The following is a 19,424-nucleotide window of genomic DNA, read 5'->3' on the forward strand; positions in this document are numbered from 1 at the left end:
TCCACTGGTTTTATTTGCTATGGCTAGAAGGAGAGAGGGGCTTTAACAATCCCCAAGTGACTTTTTGGTTGGGACGCTTAGGTTGGGAACATGGTTTCCAGATCTGTTGATGAGGTTTGTCTTTTGCATTACCCAGCCGGCCTATTGGACGTGCTTTTGTCCTCTTAACTGTCTTGTGTCTCCTTAGGAAAAACCACCTCCCGTCAGTAAGCAGGAGAATGCCAGCACTTTGAACATCCTCAGCACTCTGTCCAATGGCAATAGTTCTAAGCAGAAAGTCCCAGCAGATGGAGTCCACAGGATCAGGGTGGACTTTAAGGTAAATGTGTTTAGTGATCACACTCTGCAAGGGCGCTTCAGAAAGTTTGTGGGAAAATGGAATTAAAAGACAAGCTGATTTTGGTGCACATATATTTGAAAATCCTTGCAAAGTACATATTTTCCACAAACTTTTTTAAAGACCCTTAGTACAGAGATGTTAAAGAAAATGGGGTGACCAAAGGTGTTGAAAGAAGCAATCAGCATCGACTGAGGAGTGTTTAAGCAGGATGGCAGCAACTGGGCTCGGGTGGGAGAGAGTTTGTTGAGATTTGGAGGCCTTGGTGTCTGAAGTGACTTTCATTGAAACGCTCCTGGCCACCCCACGCACTGTCTGAAGAAATGATTCTCTCACGTGAGAACAGTTAAGCCATGGTGATTGCTTGAGTTAACAAAAGCTGTAAAGGAAATTCAGTCCCACTGTATCTTTGCAGTACATTTAATATGAATTGAACCCATATGTGAGTCTCATATAGTTTGTGTCTGAGATTAAGATTTTTTAGAAGCAGTTATTTCAGGATTCATTGAATACTCTTAACATTCTGGTGTTGCTTCTGGTGATTTTATACTTTTCATCCTTATTTTCAACCCCAGGCTGTGTCATTTTAAAACTCTCCTAAGTGATCTTTCTCTCTTCCCAGGAGGATTGTGAAGCAGACAATGTGTGGGAAATGGGAGGCTTAGGAATCCTGACCTCTGTTCCTATCACACCCAGGGTGGTTTGCTTTCTCTGTGCCAGTAGTGGGCATGTAGAGGTAAGGCATCTTTGTATCCAAAAAGAGTATATAGTAATGGATTATTTTACTGAGGAAGAAAGAAATTATTATGTTTTGTTGGTATTTAGCAAGTACTATCCCATTTAAACCAACTAAGGAAATGTTTTTGAAGTTTTAGATTTCAGGAAAAAATCTATGCATTTGAGTAGCAAAGTTACCACATGAGATACATTTAGCAGTTGAGGCCTTTGTTGAGGTGCAACACATTAAGCTGGCATCCCATATATGAGTGTTGGTTTGAGTCCCTGCTGTACCACTTGTGATCCAGTTCCCTGCTGGTGTACCTGAGAAAGCAACAGCTGATGGTTACAGTGCTTGAGGCCCTGCCATCCATATGGGAGACCTAGATGGAGTTCCAGGCTCCTCGCTTTGGCATTAGCAAGAAGTTGGAATTGGAAGCAGAACCAGGAGTCAAGCCCAGGCTTTCCAATATGGGACACAGATTCCCAAGCGGCATCTTAGTCACTGCACTTAGCACCTGCCTCGTTAATGCATTGTCAGCGAAAAATGTTCCTATGGACTCCTAAAACGCAAAGTGCATAACTAGGGTAGAGTTGATATTTTCTCTCTATACACTGTGTGACAGACATACTTCTCTGTTTCCATCTTTTTAGTTTGTGTATTGCCAAGTCTGTTGTGAACCCTTCCACAAGTTTTGTTTGGAGGAGAACGAGCGCCCTCTGGAGGATCAGCTGGAAAACTGGTGTTGTCGTCGCTGCAAGTTCTGTCATGTTTGTGGGAGGCAGCATCAGGCTACAAAGGTACCACCCGCTTGGAGTATTAGTCTGTCTCCACTCTTTATTACTGACTTCTACCTTAGGATTTTTCATGCATATTCTTTTTTTTTTTACTGAGTTATCAGACTTTTGAATGTAATCAACTGCCCATTTTTGTGTTTTAATGTTGGGAATATAAACAGCAGATAAAATTGCAAGTTTGCTTGATGAGAATACTCATCCCTAGATGCCTTGCCTTTGTCAGGAAATAACTCTTGAGTTTTCACTGGAGGAGAACAAGGTCACATGAAATTTGAACTACTATAGTGGTGTGCTACTTCCTGAGGAGAGATATGAAATGGCATGTCAAATAGCTGATGTTTAGTCAGAGTGAAGAGATACCCACCTTTTTGCTGTTGTTTTCTCTTACAGCAGCTGCTGGAGTGTAATAAGTGCCGAAACAGCTATCACCCCGAGTGCCTGGGACCAAACTACCCCACCAAACCCACGAAGAAAAAGAAAGTTTGGGTGAGTACCCACTTAGGCTGATTTAAAGAGAATTGTCATGAAATGGTTTGGCTTGCACAACTTATCATGGGAATTTCCTTGCTTAAGGATATCAATATAACAGCTTTTTTGGGGGTCTTATTATAAGGAAATGTCTCATAAGGAAGTCAGCTATAGAAATGGATTGTGGTTGAGATCTTGTCAAGAAGAGATACCAAAAATAAATTCCTACTGAATTTTTCTCTTTTATCAGATCTGTACCAAATGTGTGCGCTGCAAGAGCTGTGGATCCACAACTCCAGGCAAAGGGTGGGATGCACAGTGGTCTCACGACTTCTCACTGTGCCATGACTGTGCCAAGCTCTTTGCTAAAGGTACTCCTGAAGCTACTTGTGTCTGACTACTGTATTCCTGCCTCTGTTCCCTGCATATTTAGCAGACAAGAGTAAAATTTGGTAATTCTTGGGTAGATTTTATTACAGCTGCTTACACAGAAATGCCGAGTAGAGCCAAGTGTAGCAAGCACACATCTCCTTCACACTTGATCTTAGCCAAAAGGCCAAGAAGCAGTGCACACATTTCCTCATTTCAGAAACATGTTGATAGGGAACTCACACATTTTAAATCATGCTGGAATACGAATTGTAATCAACACATATTAACCCATAGTTTACTGACCTAAGCTAAGACCATATAAAGTCCAAATCCTTTGTAGACCAATTTAAAGAAGTTCATTAAGTAGAAACATAGTCTTGGGGATACAGGGATAAAGCAAGTCACGAAGGCTTGCTGAATTTTCAGAGGTGCTGCCCTAAGCTGTTAGAGTAGAAACAATCCAAGTGAGGAATGGGATTCAATGAACTGCTTCTTACTCCCAAATGCCACTTCATTTAAAATTTTTAAAAGTTTCTTTTTGATGTTTAACAGAGTTTGTTCTTCCATTCTTTTTCCATTATGTTGAAAATCTACATCATGACCTGTTATAGATGGGTCTCAAGAAGACAGTGGCATGTCTGAATCTTTATGCCGTTCTGCAGGTGTGTTTGTGTTCCATAGTTAACTGATGTGCTGGCACTTGTGAGGGAGTCCAGAGGATAGGTTTTTGGATCAGGTTGGCAAGGGTGCGTAAGTCAGGGGCTTCTGAAGTGTTGGTGTATGGACTCATAGCACTGCTGCAAATTTTGCTTTCAGGAAACTTCTGCCCGCTCTGTGACAAGTGTTATGATGACGATGACTATGAGAGTAAGATGATGCAATGTGGGAAGTGTGATCGCTGGGTCCATTCCAAATGTGAGAATCTTTCAGGTACAGAAGGTTGGAGTCTTTTTTATTACAGTTTCCTTCTCCCTAGGTCTGCTACACGTACAGCCCCCAGAGCACTAGAACTCTAAAGTTATGGTAGTATTGTCACTTGAAGTCTTTTCAAGTGTTTTTCTTGACCTGTAGCATGGGTGACATTGAGTTAAGTTTATACTCATTTATCTTGAATACCTCCTTTGATTTATTTGCTGTCCTTGTCAATTCTCTGTTAACCAAATCCTGGGTTAGTGTTTAATAGTGTCCCTTTTGGAGATAATATGTATGATATCCTACAAGTTACTAATCAGTGCAATTGCTTACGTGCAGCTTTTAGAGTGATTTCAGTTACCTCTTCTCCCAGTCCCTCTTCCCTGAGGACATGCTCATTGTAGATTTGCTTGTCCTAGATGAGATGTATGAGATTCTATCCAACCTGCCAGAAAGTGTGGCCTACACTTGTGTGAACTGTACTGAGCGGCACCCTGCAGAGTGGAGACTGGCCCTGGAGAAAGAGCTGCAGATTTCTCTGAAGCAAGTTCTGACAGCCTTGTTGAACTCTCGGACCACCAGCCACTTGCTTCGTTACCGGCAGGTAGGCCTGTGGTCTGATTTGTTTCTGAAAGTGTTGTTCTCAGGTGCTTTTTTCTAAGTGATGTGATGGAGGGAGGAAGTGCTTACTCTTGATTTAGTTTCATGGAATTATTTTGGCCATAGCTATTAGGAAAATGTTTAGAGCCAGGAATGGGACTTTGGAATAAGAAAGGTAGAGGCTTATATCTTTGAAAGCTCAGCTGTTAGAAGAAACTTGGTGTTTATATTCTGAAGGTGATGGAAACCCAATGAAGAGAGTAAAATGATCAGAGTTACTTCTGATGGGGGGAGTGCGAAAGAGGACATTATCCCACCCTGCCTGAGTGGAGGTGAAGTGTGGGAAAGACTTAGCTAGAAGCAAGAACAGTGGTTAGAAGGCCTTTATAGTAATCAATTTGAAAACAACTACTTTCTGTCTCTGTGAATTGGGAACTCCACATCTATAAAGTACTTTTTGGAAATATGAAATATGGTGTTAGAACTTAATGTCAGAATTAGGGTGCTGTTTCATCTTTTAATAGAGCTCTGTTTTTTGAGTTGGGAAACTACCTGCTGTGTAAGCAGCACTCTGGAGGAACTGGACATGGTTTCAGCTGCTCCATGTCAGTTGGGAAGTTCTCAAGCAGACCTCCAAAGTCAGCCAAGCCAAGCTCTTAGATACAGGCTCACTGAATTTTACTTTTCTATTTGAACAATCTCTATTTTCATACTCTTCCAGTTTTATGCTATGAATAATTCATATTAGGCTGATTTTCATAAAATTTGGATAAAATCCTCATTTTCAGTGTTGGATAAAAGAAACTTATCTTTCCTGGTAACAGGCTGCCAAGCCTCCGGACTTAAATCCCGAGACAGAGGAGAGTATTCCTTCCCGCAGCTCCCCGGAAGGGCCTGACCCACCAATTCTGACTGAGGTCAGCAAGCAGGATGAACAGCAGCCTTTAGATCTGGAAGGGGTCAAGAGGAAAATGGACCAGGGAAACTACACATCCGTGGTATGTCCCCATGGCGCATGCCAGTGCCTCAAGCACCAAGTTAGCTTCCTTGGGTCTCTGGGGGATGAAGTTGGATGGAAGTAAACCAAAAAGTGATCTGTATTGCGTTTTGAAATGCCATGTGGCTTTAGATGCCTAAGCATTGAGTTACTTTAACTGTGTATTTCAGGATTATAATATGCTAATGTACTTAAGATGGTTGTTTTATTTTTATTTCATCTGAGTTCTCTGAAAATTATATGGAGAAAGCCAAAGAACTGTTTATGGGAGAATGTTAATATGAAGTTTGTTGGCTTTCCAATATGAGATGAGATCTGAATAATTCTTCCTGAGATATTCATTTGCAGATGGATACCTTTTAATTTTAGGATTTTTAGAATGTATAGGAGGTTCCGGCACGATGGCCTAGTGGATAGGGTCCTCACCTGGAGTGTGCCAGAATCCCACATGGGCGCTGGTTCTAGTCCCGGAGGCCCCACTTCCCTTCCAGCTCCTGCTTGTGGCCTGGGTAGGATGGCCCAGAGCCTTGGAACACTGCACCCACATGGGAGACTTGGAAGAAGCTCCTGGCTTTGGATTGGTGCAGCTCTGGCCATTGTGCTCACTTGGTGAGCGAATCATCGGACAGAGAATCTTCCTTTCTATTTTTCCTCCACCCCCCCCCTATATATATATATGACTTTGCAATAAAAATAAATTAATTAAGAAAAAAAAGAATGTATAGGAAATGTTCCTTCATTAATGCCCTCAATGTCCATATTTGCTACTCAGTTGATTTTTCATTTTAATAGAAATAAAAACTTGTTTTCCTAATTGGATACCTTGCTATGCTGCAGCTAATTTGTTTACATTCTTGCCTTGTTAGCCTGGCATCCCTTGATTGCCACAAGTTAATTGTGAACCAAATCCCAAAGGCCTCTGCCGAGGAGAAATTACACTGCATTAAAATAGGGTGTGAGTTTTCTATTAATGTGTGTGCTGAATGATTAAGGACGAAAGAGGAAGTAGCTTTGAGCTCATCGTATTCCATAATTAATGTTTTGTTTTTACATACAGTTGGAGTTCAGTGATGATATTGTGAAGATCATTCAAGCAGCCATTAATTCCGATGGGGGACAGCCAGAGATTAAAAAAGCCAACAGCATGGTCAAGTCCTTCTTTATTCGGGTGAGTACTGCTCATAGTTCATATCTCTAAAGCTCACCTGTGAATACAATAGGCTTGTTGTCTTCTGCTTTTGCTTTGCCCTGTATAGAACAAGCACATGATTAATTTGCTCCTCCAGTTTTGGGGAAGGAAGTTGATGAGGTTGCTAGACTGGATGGCTTTTTCCTTTGGTGGCCTGAAATTTTTGTCACTTTGACAGAGAAGTTGGTTTCTATATGGTTTCCAAAGAATATTTACTTTTTTTTTTTTTTTAGCAAATGGAACGTGTTTTCCCTTGGTTCAGTGTCAAAAAGTCCAGGTTTTGGGAGCCAAACAAAGTATCAAGCAAGTAAGTAGATTCAGTATTATGTTTTTCCTTGCTTTTTGTCCGGAGATCTGAGAGGTCTCACGTTTATAAATGGAGATTTCCTAAGAGATTTTTTTTATTATTTTTTACTTTTGATGTTGTTTACATAGTTGACAAAGATACATGCCCATGAGGACCACTGATTAGGGTAGGAAGAGTCAAGACATGGGGGAAGGTGGGTGGGACAAATGCTTCTAATTTTCCTTCTCTTTATGGAGGGATTTTAATATTAGAAATGACTCCATTGAAATTCCCTGTCAGTGCTAGTGTAGACACAAGATGCAATGTTTGCTGTTGTCTTTTGCCTTTTTTTCCTTTTACTTATCTGTTAGGTGTGTTTCAGGGAACTTGGTTTTAACTTGTAACAAATACGTGCCATAAAACTGTGTGGCAGTCTTGTTGTAATTGTGTCATATCTTACTCACTTCAAATGGTGCTCTCTGTTGCTCTTTATTCTCCATATTAACCTTAAATTGTTGTTCTAGTAGGTGTGTTTGATTTTTGCCAGAGTGATTTGTTTCTGGAAGTTTAACCTCAAGTCATTTATTGAGATTATATTGTTTTATAAGATATTAAACTCCTGTGTACCTAAGCAGTTCGCAAACTTTGTGATTTGTTCTTACATCCTGTGAATTGCCTATGCATGGGACCCCAACATGATAACATCAAGAATTTGATTGTTTTGTGCAGTTCTAGGTTTACTGTAGGAGTTCAATAAATACTTGTTGAATCGATTGTTTCCAGCAGTGGGATGTTACCCAACGCAGTGCTTCCACCTTCACTTGACCATAATTATGCTCAGTGGCAGGAGCGAGAGGAAAACAGCCACACTGAGCAGCCTCCTTTAATGAAGAAAATCATTCCTGCCCCTAAAGCCAAAGGGCCGGGAGAGCCAGACTCACCGACTCCACTGCATCCTCCGACCCCTCCAGTTCTGAGTAAGGCACCAGACTGAAAAGTCATTCTCCGTTTTCCTCTACATGTGAATGGCTGTCCTTGGGATTCTAAATTAATACACTGAGGCATCAAAGAGAAATTTCCAGGTCACCCTAAAATGTAATAAAATCGTTAGTGTTGTTTCCCTTGGAGTGTTAATACTTGAGTATTGTAATATAGATGATGAGGTATCACTTTTTGCAAGAGTTTATTTTATAAGCTCTAGGCTATTTAAGCTGAGTTTTTTTTTTTCCTTTTAGAAATCAGACCTATTAAAAAAAAAAAGAAGAAGAAGGAAAAACTAAGACATACTGTTGCCAATTTTAACTGTGTGTCTTTCGTGTTCCAAGGTACTGACAGGAGTCGAGAAGACAGTCCAGAGCTGAACCCACCCCCAGGAGTAGAAGACAATAGACAGTGCGCATTGTGTTTGATGTATGGGGATGACAGTGCTAATGTAAGTACTGGGGGGATACAGGGACCTAGTTATTATATGTCCCAACTTAGCTATTTATGCTTTGTGTCTACATGATGATTTGTGATACTTGGAGGTTATTATAAATGATTTAGTTGATCTAAAGATGGATTGTTGGGAATGGGCATTTAGCCTAGAGGGTGAGACACCCTCATCCCGCCTCATAATGCCTGGGTTTGATTCTCAGCTCTAGCTCCTGACTCCAGCATTTTGGGAGGCAACAGGTGATGGCTTGAGGCATTGCGTTCCTGATTGCACTGCTGACTCCCAGCTGGCCAGTGTGAGCATTTGGGGAGTGAACCAGTTGATGAGAGGTTTTCTGTCACTCTCTTTGCTGTTCAAATGATAAAGGAAAAAAATTGTTACAGTGATTTACCTTAAATTAACCTATTGATGTCTAACAATTTTTACTGGAAGTCCCCCCATAAGATTTGATGGAAGTCAGTAAAATGTAAGTTGCATAGTAAGTAGCTTGTGTTTAATGGAGGATGGCGGAATGGCCAAGAGCCCTGCTCTGACAGGCTGCCTGGATACATTGCTCCACTTCACCACCTGCTTGTTGATCTTGGCTTAACTTCCCTCATCTGCAATCTCATCTTTAAGATGAAGGTGCTGGTTTAGGGTGGTGGTGAAGATAAATGAAATGATGTATGTAAAATTTCTATTTAATGCCTGGCACACAGCAACTTCACAATTTTTTTTCAAGTTTTTTTTTAAAGATTTATTTATTTTCAGTGCAAAGTCAGATATATATAGAGAGAGAGGAGGGGAGATAGAGAAGAAGATTTTCATCCACTGATTTGCTCCTCAAACAGCCACAACGGCCGAAGCTGAGCCAATCTGAAACCAGGAGCCTAGAACCCCTTCTGGGTATCCCATGTGGGTGCAGGGTCCCAAGGCTTTGGGCCGTCCTCCACTGCTTTCCCAGGCCACAAGCAGGAGCTGGAAAGGAAGTGGGGCAGCCAGGACATGAACTGGCACTCATATGGGATCCTGGCACAGGCAGGGCAAGGACTTTAGCAACTAGGTGCCATGCTGGGCCCTCAAGTTTCTTACTGTGCCTTGCAGAAATGGCTTTCAAATATAATTTTAAAGAAGCCAGTATACATTTTTAGGAACACAACACTTTTTTATTGTCTAGATTTATAAAATATTCCCAGCTGATGGAAAACGTAATCTAGAAAAGAGGGAAGTTCTTTTTAAAATAAAATGTGATTTGTTGGGCCTGGCGTGATAGCGTAATGGTTAAGGTCCTCACCTTGAACTGCTGGGATCCCATATGGGTGCCAGTTCTAATCCCGGGGGCTCTACTTTCCATCCAGCTCCCTGCTTGTGGCCTGGGAAGGCAGTCGAGGACGGCCCAAAGCCTTGGGACCCTGCACCCGCGTGGGAGACCCAGAAGAGGCTCCTGGCTTCGGATTGGCTCAACTGTAGCTGTTGTGGCTGTTTGGGCAATGAACCATCAGATGATCTTCCTCTGTTTCTACTCTTCTCTATATATTTGCCTTTCCAATAAAAATAAATAAATCTTTTTAAGAATGTGATTTGTTTTTGTAAAATTGAACAATTGTGTTTAAATTATATCAAGAATCAAAATCTTTTTTATTTTCAGGACGCTGGTCGTTTGCTGTACATTGGCCAAAACGAATGGACACATGTAAATTGTGCTTTATGGTCAGCGGAAGTGTTTGAAGATGATGATGGATCCCTGAAGAATGTGCACATGGCTGTGATCAGGGGCAAGCAGCTGGTAAGAAGCTCGGGGTAGATGTTGTGAGCAAGATGCCCTCAGAGTTCTGGGGTTCTCTCTGTGGGCACATGTGGCCCCACCAGTCTTCCACCATACCTCCAGAATAGCTCTCTAACCACACAGAGGCACATGCCCTTCCAGCTCTCAGACGAGGGCTGCCATAAAAGTAGAAGATAAAGTGTTATCTGATGTAGGAGATAATTCCCATATACGAGAAAAGTGTTCATTTACTCAGAGATTTATCCAGAGTGATCTCTGAGATCTCAGGGGAATCAACATTCCACAAGAGAAAAACATGTGGTTCTGTATCTGTAGAGGGAATGTAGACAGTGGCTGTTAAGTGAAACCAGAAGTTTTGCAATAAAATTTTCAAAACCACACATTCAAGGTGGTAGAAAGTGGTAGGTTATTACAAACAAACAAAAGCTAGCACCGATAGCGCAACATTGAGAATTGTTTGGAGAACACAAACACAATGGGCAAGTTGTAGGAAAGTCCCGGAATCATGATAAATGTGTTAACCATTGAGTATAAAAACTAGAGAACTTTGGTGATTCCACTTAGAGGAGAGTCGCATTGGGATATAGTAACTTTCTCTCAGGATGGTGTTTTTAACCATGGGTCTTCAAAGGTTCATCATTTCTAAATCAGCTATACAGTTTAGGGGAAAAATGTTCAATGTGTGGCACAAATATTAGATCAAGCTGTAATTCTTTTTTGTAGATACAGTACCTTATGGACAATGGAGAGGGAAGAACGGAGGGGGCTTTTTGTCTCACATCATTTTCTCTGTGCTTCAGCAGGTTTCCAATAAACAAATGAATTGCAGGAACCCAAAATAAGGGTGATTTTGTAGAAGAGGTGGTGAATGTCTTAAAACATCTCAAAAGTCTGAACAAGACTCTTTTCTTTCTGGATTTTTAGAGATGTGAATTCTGTCAAAAGCCAGGAGCCACTGTGGGTTGCTGTCTCACATCTTGCACTAGTAACTATCATTTCATGTGCTCTCGAGCCAAGAACTGTGTCTTTCTGGATGACAAAAAGGTCTATTGCCAGCGACATCGGGATTTGATCAAAGGCGAGGTAAGAGAGCTTTAGTTGTCTTTTTTTTCCTCTTAGTAATAGACTTGACTTTTTTTAAAACTTTTGTAGAGCAGTTTGAGATTCACAGCAAGACTAAGGAGGGTGTAAAGCTATCCCATGCACCAGTCTTCATCAGTATTCCCTGCTGGTGGAACTGTTAAGAGTTGGTGCATCCTTATCACCAGAGTCCATCATTTACATAAGGGTTCGTAATGGGACGTGTCTACCATCACTGAGTCGGATGAGTATTTTCACTGTTCTTGAGGTCCTCTGTGTTCACCCATTTATTCTCCGCAGCCCTGGGCAGCCACTGGGCTTGACATCATCTTCATACTCTGGCCATCTCCAACAGTTTCATATACTCAAAATCATACAGTATGTAGCTGTTGAGGCTGCCTTAAGCTTAGCAGTACACATTTACATTTCACGGTTTATTCATTAGCTTTTTAAATTTTCTAGGAATTCTAGAGGAAAAAACTGAATAATAGCAAGAGAGTAAACTGTTTCGTCTTCCACCAAGGTTCCTAGCATCATGTCCTTTAATGAGAAAGTTAACTAGCAGAGCTCCTGCTAGTAATACAGAATGGTAATCTTTAGCTATGCCCCATCAGTACTATAATATACAGAGCAACAGCCTGTTGACAGCTACCATGGGTTTTTATTTAAGGTGGTTCCTGAGAATGGATTTGAAGTCTTTAGAAGAGTTTTTGTGGACTTTGAAGGAATCAGCTTGAGAAGGAAATTTCTCAATGGCTTGGAACCAGAAAACATCCACATGATGATTGGTATGACCTAGGCATTGGTTTAGGGGAAGGCTGTGTATATCATTGGGCCACCTTCTAACCCTCAGCTATAAAATGACCTTTCTCACTGTCTCCTCTAACCAGTTCTTCTCTCCTTGGTCAGGCTCTATGACGATTGACTGCTTAGGAATTCTGAACGATCTCTCTGACTGTGAAGATAAACTCTTTCCTATTGGATATCAGTAAGTAGCAAGAGGACAGCAGCCCCACAGTGTACGCTCCCTGGAGCATTGTGTTCTGTTAAATGTAAAGGCACCCTTGTCAGCTACTTTTAACTGCTGCTGCTTAAGTAATAACATGTTTTGCTAGTTCCCTGGCTCATCAGCTTGTAGATTGGGACTAAATTAGCATTTTTATATGAAGTAAATCCTGTTACAGAGTGAAAGTACATTTGGCATAATGTCACAATCATTTCCAAATAAAACCTAAATAGAAAGTACGCTCTTTTAGGATACTTCTTAATTCCACTCAAGTGAGTTCAAAAGTACAGATTATTTCTTTTCATTTTGTTTCTTTTTTTTTTTAATTTGTTCATTTCTCTGAAAGGTAGAGTTGTAGAGAGAAATCTTCCATCTGCTGGTTCATTCCCCATATGGCTGTAATGGCTGCAATGGTCAAGACTGGGCCAGGACAAAGTCAGGAATCTATATCTACATCCAGGTCTCTCACATGGCTGGAGGGGCCCCAACACTTCAGCCATCTTCGTTACTTTCCCAGGCCTATCAGCAGGGAGACAGATCTGAAGTGGAACAATTAGAACTCAAACCAGTGTTCAGTTTACTGGTGTTGCAGGTGGTAACTTAACACATTCTGCCATAGCACCAGCCCCCTAGATTGTTTCATTGCTTAACCACTTCATCCCCTGTCCTCACATCTTAAAGGTACTTCTGAAAATATAATTCCCTATAATAATGAGATTCTCCAGTCAGGATTTAGGATCTTTTCCTATATGAAACAAATTGTTCAAATGTCTAAAAACCTGACAATAAAAGTAAAAATTCTCCTTCTACCTCTCCCTCTTTTCAGCTTGTACCTCAGTTATTACTGCATGCCCACTCTGATGATGCAGTCTGCTGCACATTTAATTAGCTCTTTGCCTGCTTTGGGCTCCACTTTGTTCAGGAGATTTGAAGCAATTATACTCCCCTTGTCTCCAGGAGCATTTTTTCCCAAAAGAAACATCTTGCGTTTGCCCTGTGTTTTATGTTAGAGCCTCATTTTGTGCATAGTGGTCCCTCCTGATAACCAGTTTCTTACAGCAGTTAGCATTTTTGCGCCCCGCCCCCCCCCCCCCCAGGTTTTTGAAATCTTATCATGTTTGGGTATGATCCAATTGTTTTCAAAAGGCTAGGAAATACCAAGGACTAGAAAAAAGGTTGAAGCAAATTCTCTTAAGTGGGAGAGCCTCGGCTGAGACCAGAACTTCATGAACCTGAGTTTCTTTTGTCCTCCTCTTCATGATTTTTCCCCATCTGTGTGCAGGTGTTCCAGGGTGTACTGGAGCACCACAGATGCCCGCAAACGCTGCGTATACACCTGCAAGATAGTGGAGTGCCGCCCCCCGGTGGTGGAACCAGACATCAACAGCACAGTTGAGCATGATGAGAATAGGACCATTGCCCACAGCCCACCATCTTTCACAGGTTAGTCTTCTCTTGAAGCGAGACTTGAATTCAGTTTTTGGAAGATGTTTGAAAGATGAGGGAAAAGTAATTTACTTGCAAGGTTTCATTTGATTTCTAGTTTGGCCTTTACCTAATAGCTAATTTTGTATCAGTTCATTTGTTGATTTTAATTAGACTTTCTTAGTTAAGGGTTTTTATTTGCTATCACAGAGAGCTCATCTAAAGACAGTCAAAACATGGCTGAGATGATAAGTCCTCCGTCTCCAGACCGATCTGCCCATTCACAAGCTTCTGGCTCCTGTTGTTATCATGTAATCTCCAAAGTCCCCAGGATTCGGACACCCAGTTATTCTCCAACACAGAGATCCCCCGGCTGCCGGCCATTGCCTTCTGCAGGTAAAGGGCTTTGTCTGCCCACTGACCCAAGAAAGTCAGCCCAAAGATTAATATGTAATTCTTTCAGTCAGCTTTATCTTGATAACCTTTGCTAATTTGAAAACAGACTTTTCAGTTAGCAGTAAATATCAGTAGCTCAGACATAGAAACCAACAACTTCCACACATTTCTTTGGTCTGTAACATACTTTACTACTTTCTCTGTCTTGTTCAGGAAGTCCTACCCCGACCACTCATGAAATCGTCACAGTGGGAGATCCCTTACTCTCTTCTGGGCTTCGAAGTATTGGCTCCAGGCGTCACAGTACTTCTTCCTTGTCTCCCCAGCGATCCAAACTCCGTATAATGTCTCCAATGAGAACTGGGAATACTTACTCCAGAAATAGTGTTTCCTCAGCCCCAACCATCGAGACCACTTCAGATCTTGAGTCCAGTGCCAAAGCAGTTGATCATGCCTTAGGGTCACTGAATTCAAGTACTAATTTGGGGCAAAACACTCCATCTTCAAATTTGCAAAGGACAGTGGTTACTGTAGGTACTAAATCCAGTCACTCTGCTGGCTCTTCATCTTCAGAAATGAAGCATTCCAGTGCTTCAGATGGAGCACCCAAGAGCTCCTCTTCAAAAGGAGAAAAGACCAAAGTGCTGAGTTCCAAGAATTCAGAGGGATCTGTACATAACATGGCGTACCCCGGAATTCCAAAACTGGCCCCACAAGTTCATAACACCATGTCTGGAGAATCAAATGTTAACAAAACCAGCACTTTTGCCGAACCCTCTTCAGTGCCATTTTCTAAAGACACCCTCTTTTCACAGCTACATTCAAGAGGGCAAAGAAATGAGAGAGACCAACACACAGATTCTGCACAGTCAGCAAACCCCTCCCCAGATGATAGCAGTGATGTCAAAACTTTGAAGCTTTCTGGAATGAGCAACAGATCTTCTATTTCCAGTGAACACGTGGGGTCTAGTTCCAGAGACAGGAGACAAAAAGGGAAAAAATCTGGCAAAGAAACTTACAAAGAAAAGCATTCCAGTAAATCCTTTTTGGAACCTGGTCAGGTGACAACGGATGAGGAAGGAAATCTAAAGCCGGAGTTTGTTGATGAGGTCTTGGCTCCTGAATTTATGGGGCAACGGCCATGTAACAATATTTCTTCTGATAAAATCGGAGAAAATGTTCTTTCTATCCCAGGAGTTCCTAAAACTCCGTCTGTGCAAGTTGAAGGACCCACCAAAGATGCACAGGCACCCCGGAAACGCACAGTCAAAGTCACACTGACACCACTGAAAATGGAAAGTGAGAATCAGTCCAAAAACACCCTGAAAGAGGGTAGTCCTGCTTCCCCTTTGCAAAGAGAATCACCATCTCCCACAGAGCCACTTGCAGCCTCCGAAAGCCCTGGAGATGGCCCAGTGGCCCAGCCAAACCCCAACAATACCTTACCTCAGGATTCACAAAGTAACAACTATCAGAATCTTCCAGGACAGGACAGAAACCTTATGCTCCCAGATGGCCCCAAACCTCAGGAAGATGGCTCTTTCAAGAGGAGGTATCCTCGCCGCAGTGCCCGTGCCCGTTCCAACATGTTCTTTGGGCTCACTCCACTCTATGGGGTAAGGTCATATGGTGAGGAAGACATTCCATTCTACAGCAGCTCAGTGGGGAAGAAGCGAGGCAAGCGATCTGCCGAGGGACAAGTGGATGGGGCTGACGACCTCAGCACTTCCGATGAAGATGACCTGTACTATTATAATTTCACCAGGACAGTGATTTCCTCAGGTGGAGAGGAGCGTCTGGCATCCCATAACTTATTCCGAGAGGAGGATCAGTGTGATCTTCCGAAAATTTCACAGTTGGACGGTGTTGATGATGGGACAGAGAGTGATACCAGTGTCACAGCTACGACAAGGAAAAGTAACCAGATTCCAAAAAGAAGTGGTAAAGAAAATGGAACAGAGAACTTAAAGATTGATCGACCCGAAGATGCTGGGGAAAAAGAGCATGTCATTAAGAGTTCTGTTGGCCACAAAAATGAGCCAAAAATGGATAACTGCCACTCGGTCAGCAGAGTGAAAACACAGGGCCAGGATTCCTTGGAAGCTCAGCTCAGTTCACTGGAGTCAAGCCGCAGGGTCCACACAAGCACCCCATCAGACAAAAACTTATTGGATACCTACAACACTGAACTCTTGAAATCAGATTCTGACAACAACAACAGTGATGACTGTGGAAACATCCTGCCTTCAGACATCATGGACTTTGTACTGAAGAACACTCCCTCCATGCAAGCCCTGGGTGAGAGCCCAGAGTCGTCTTCATCAGAACTCCTCAATCTGGGTGAAGGTCTAGGTCTTGACAGCAATCGTGAAAAAGACATGGGTCTTTTTGAAGTGTTTTCTCAGCAACTGCCAACGACAGAAGCCGTTGACAGTAGTGTCTCTTCCTCCATCTCGGCCGAGGAACAGTTTGAGTTGCCTCTGGAGTTACCATCCGACCTCTCTGTCCTCACTACTCGGAGCCCCACTGTCCCCAGCCAGAATCCCAGTAGGCTAGCGGTGATCTCAGACTCAGGGGAGAAGAGAGTCACCATCCCAGAAAAGTCTGTAACCTCCTCTGAAGGAGACCCAGCACTGCTGAGTCCGGGAGTCGATCCTACTCCCGAAGGCCACATGACCCCTGATCATTTCATCCAAGGACACATGGATACAGACCACATATCCAGCCCTCCTTGCAGTTCTGTGGAACAAGGTCATGGCAACAGTCAGGATTTAACTAGAAACAGTAGCACCCCTGGCCTACAGGTACCTGTTTCCCCCACTGTTCCCATCCAGAACCAGAAGTATGTGCCCAATTCTACTGATAGTCCTGGCCCATCTCAGATTTCTAATGCAGCTGTCCAGACCACTCCACCCCACCTGAAACCAACCACTGAGAAACTCATTGTTGTTAACCAGAACATGCAGCCACTTTATGTCCTCCAAACTCTTCCAAATGGAGTGACCCAAAAGATTCAGTTGACCTCTTCTGTTAGTTCTACACCCAGTGTGATGGAGACAAATACTTCAGTACTGGGGCCCATGGGAAGTGGTCTCACCCTAACCACAGGACTAAATCCAAGCTTGTCAACTTCTCAATCTCTGTTCCCTCCTGCTAACAAAGGATTGCTCCCCATGCCTCATCACCAGCACTTACATTCCTTCCCTGCAGCTACTCAAAGTAGTTTCCCACCCAACATCAGCAGTTCTCCTTCAGGCCTCCTCATTGGGGTTCAGCCTCCTCCAGATCCCCAGCTTTTGGTTTCAGAAGCCAGCCAGAGGACAGACCTCAGTACCACAGTAGCCACTCCATCCTCTGGACTCAAGAAAAGACCCATATCCCGTCTGCAGACCCGAAAGAATAAAAAGCTTGCACCCTCTAGTACCCCTTCCAACATTGCCCCTTCTGATGTGGTTTCTAATATGACACTGATTAACTTCACACCCTCCCAGCTCTCAAATCATCCCAATCTGTTAGATTTGGGGTCACTTAATACTTCATCTCACCGAACTGTCCCCAACATCATAAAAAGGTCTAAATCTGGCATCATGTATTTTGAACAGGCACCCCTGTTACCCCAGAGTGTGGGAGGAACTGCTGCCACGGTAGCGGGCACATCAACAATAAGCCAGGATGCTGGCCACCTCACATCGGGGCCTGCGTCTGGCTTGGCCTCCAGTTCCTCCGTCTTGAACGTTGTGTCCATGCAAACCACAACTGCCCCTACGAGTAGTGCATCAGTTCCAGGACATGTCACTTTAGCCAACCCAAGGTTGCTTGGGACCCCAGACATTGGCTCCATAAGCAATCTTTTAATCAAAGCTAGCCAGCAGAGCCTGGGAATTCAGGACCAGCCTGTGGCTTTACCACCAAGTCCAGGAATATATCCTCAACTCGGGACGTCACAGACTCCCTCTAGTGCTGCAATGCCAGCAGCCTCTGGCATCTGTGTGCTCCCTTCTACCCAGACCACGGGCATCCCAGCTGCCTCACCTTCTGGGGATGCTGAAGACCATTATCAGCTTCAGCACGTCAACCAGCTCCTTGCCAGCAAAACGGGGATTCTCTCTTCCCAGCGTGATCTCGATTCTGCTTCTGGGTCCCAAGCGTCGAACTTCACTCAGACAGCAGATGCTCCTAGCAGCGTGGGGCTGGAGCAGACCAAGGCCTTGTCCTCAGCTATGCAAGCCAGCTCAGCCTCACCTGGAGGCTCTCCACCCTCTGGACAGCAGTTAGCAAGCCCATCAGTGTCGGTTCCCACGAAACCCAAGCCAAAAATCAAACGGATTCAGCTGCCTCTGGACAAAGGGAACGGCAAGAAGCACAAAGTTACCCATTCGCGGACCACTTCTGAAGCACACATTCCAGACCAAGAAGCCAGTGTGACACCCCTGACCTCAGTCACAGGGTGAGAGGCAAGATGGGGCCTTTGCTGGGACCGGGGGTTGTCCCTTTGGGGGAGGGGCACTCCTCTGGCCAAATTCCATTACTTAGGGATTTTCTGGGGGGTGACTTTGATATTTTTTTCCTCCCAATAGTATTCTAAACAAAATTTAGTTCCATCCCAGGCAGTTTATGCCTTAAGTTGACATACTTTTAAAAAAGATTAAATTTATTATTTTAAGATTTATTGATTTTAGAAAGGCAGTTACAAAGAGGGAGGGACAAATCTTCCCATCTGCTTGTTCTTTCCCCAAATGGCCACAGTGACTAGAGCTAGGCCAGGCCAGAGCCAGGAACCTAGAACAGCATCCCAGGCTCCTTTAGGGGCCCAAGGACTTGAGCTGTTAGCCACTTTTTTCCAGGCACATTAACAAAGACCAAAAGTGGAGTAACTAGGACTTGAACCAATGCTCACATGGGATGCTGCCATTGCATGTGAAAGCCTAACCCATTGTGCCACATGCTGGCCATACTTGTAATTACTCTTTGCTCTAACTTAAAACAGTACTGCTGTTTGCTACCTTGTGGCTTGTTTTGTTTTTGTTTGCTTTTGTATTTGCTGAGGCTTGGGATCCTAAGGAATGACTGTTTCCATCTGGAGGGCAAAGCCTTGTGTTGTAGATCCCCTTTGAGTCCTCTTTTAAAACTATAAAGTATCTTTGAAAAATAAATTCCTAAAAATCACCAGCCCTGTGGCCTAATGAATAAAGCCGCCACCTGCAGTGCTGGCATCCCACAAGGAAGCCTGGTCAAGTCCCAGCTGCTCTCCTTAGGGTCCAGCTCCCTGCTAATGCACCAGAGGACTCAGCAGAGGAAGGCATATGTTCTTTTGCTGCTGTGCACATGTGGGTGACCCAGAGGAGGCTCCTAGCTCCTGGCTTTGAACCAGCTCAGCTCCAACAGTTTTGGTCATTTGGGAAGTGAACCAGTGGATGGAAGATCTCTATCTCTCCTTCTCTGACTCTCTTCTCAGCAATTCTTTCAAATAAATAACTAAATATTTTAGAAAGTAAAACCTTTTGGTATAACATACATGAAGTATACCATACATAACATATTCCATACATAAAACAAGTGAATCGTTCCTAATACTTGCACTCATGTCACCATGGCTCAGATGAAAATATACAAATACTTCTGGTAATGCAATAGGGCCCTA

The 19,424-nt window shown here is 43.2% G+C and overlaps 1 protein-coding gene across 7 annotated transcripts in view; it reads left to right on the forward strand.

Moving 5' to 3' along the window:
- Nucleotides 1-19,424, forward strand: part of KMT2A (lysine methyltransferase 2A) — an 86,271-nt gene that overhangs the window by 50,186 nt on the left and 16,661 nt on the right. For 4 of the 7 annotated variants that reach the window (XM_040977014.1, XM_040977016.1, XM_040977020.1 and 1 more), the window contains 19 exons: nucleotides 188-319; nucleotides 960-1,073; nucleotides 1,709-1,855; nucleotides 2,243-2,338; nucleotides 2,571-2,691; nucleotides 3,509-3,631; nucleotides 4,024-4,208; nucleotides 5,029-5,202; nucleotides 6,259-6,369; nucleotides 6,624-6,697; nucleotides 7,460-7,653; nucleotides 8,002-8,108; nucleotides 9,739-9,876; nucleotides 10,801-10,959; nucleotides 11,627-11,744; nucleotides 11,866-11,944; nucleotides 13,245-13,405; nucleotides 13,598-13,783; nucleotides 13,997-18,230. In XM_040977014.1, the coding sequence (XP_040832948.1) occupies nucleotides 188-319; nucleotides 960-1,073; nucleotides 1,709-1,855; nucleotides 2,243-2,338; nucleotides 2,571-2,691; nucleotides 3,509-3,631; nucleotides 4,024-4,208; nucleotides 5,029-5,202; nucleotides 6,259-6,369; nucleotides 6,624-6,697; nucleotides 7,460-7,653; nucleotides 8,002-8,108; nucleotides 9,739-9,876; nucleotides 10,801-10,959; nucleotides 11,627-11,744; nucleotides 11,866-11,944; nucleotides 13,245-13,405; nucleotides 13,598-13,783; nucleotides 13,997-18,230 (6,653 nt within the window). The remainder of the gene's footprint in view (nucleotides 1-187; nucleotides 320-959; nucleotides 1,074-1,708; nucleotides 1,856-2,242; nucleotides 2,339-2,570; nucleotides 2,692-3,508; nucleotides 3,632-4,023; nucleotides 4,209-5,028; nucleotides 5,203-6,258; nucleotides 6,370-6,623; nucleotides 6,698-7,459; nucleotides 7,654-8,001; nucleotides 8,109-9,738; nucleotides 9,877-10,800; nucleotides 10,960-11,626; nucleotides 11,745-11,865; nucleotides 11,945-13,244; nucleotides 13,406-13,597; nucleotides 13,784-13,996; nucleotides 18,231-19,424) is intronic. The other 3 variants (XM_040977015.1, XM_040977017.1, XM_040977018.1) reach the window with 2 other exon arrangements.

The sequence above is a fragment of the Ochotona curzoniae genome, unplaced genomic scaffold (genome assembly GCF_017591425.1).
Source record: "Ochotona curzoniae isolate NIBS_2020 unplaced genomic scaffold, NIBS_Ocur_1.0 contig_2723, whole genome shotgun sequence".
Classification (NCBI taxonomy): Eukaryota; Metazoa; Chordata; class Mammalia; order Lagomorpha; family Ochotonidae; genus Ochotona; species Ochotona curzoniae.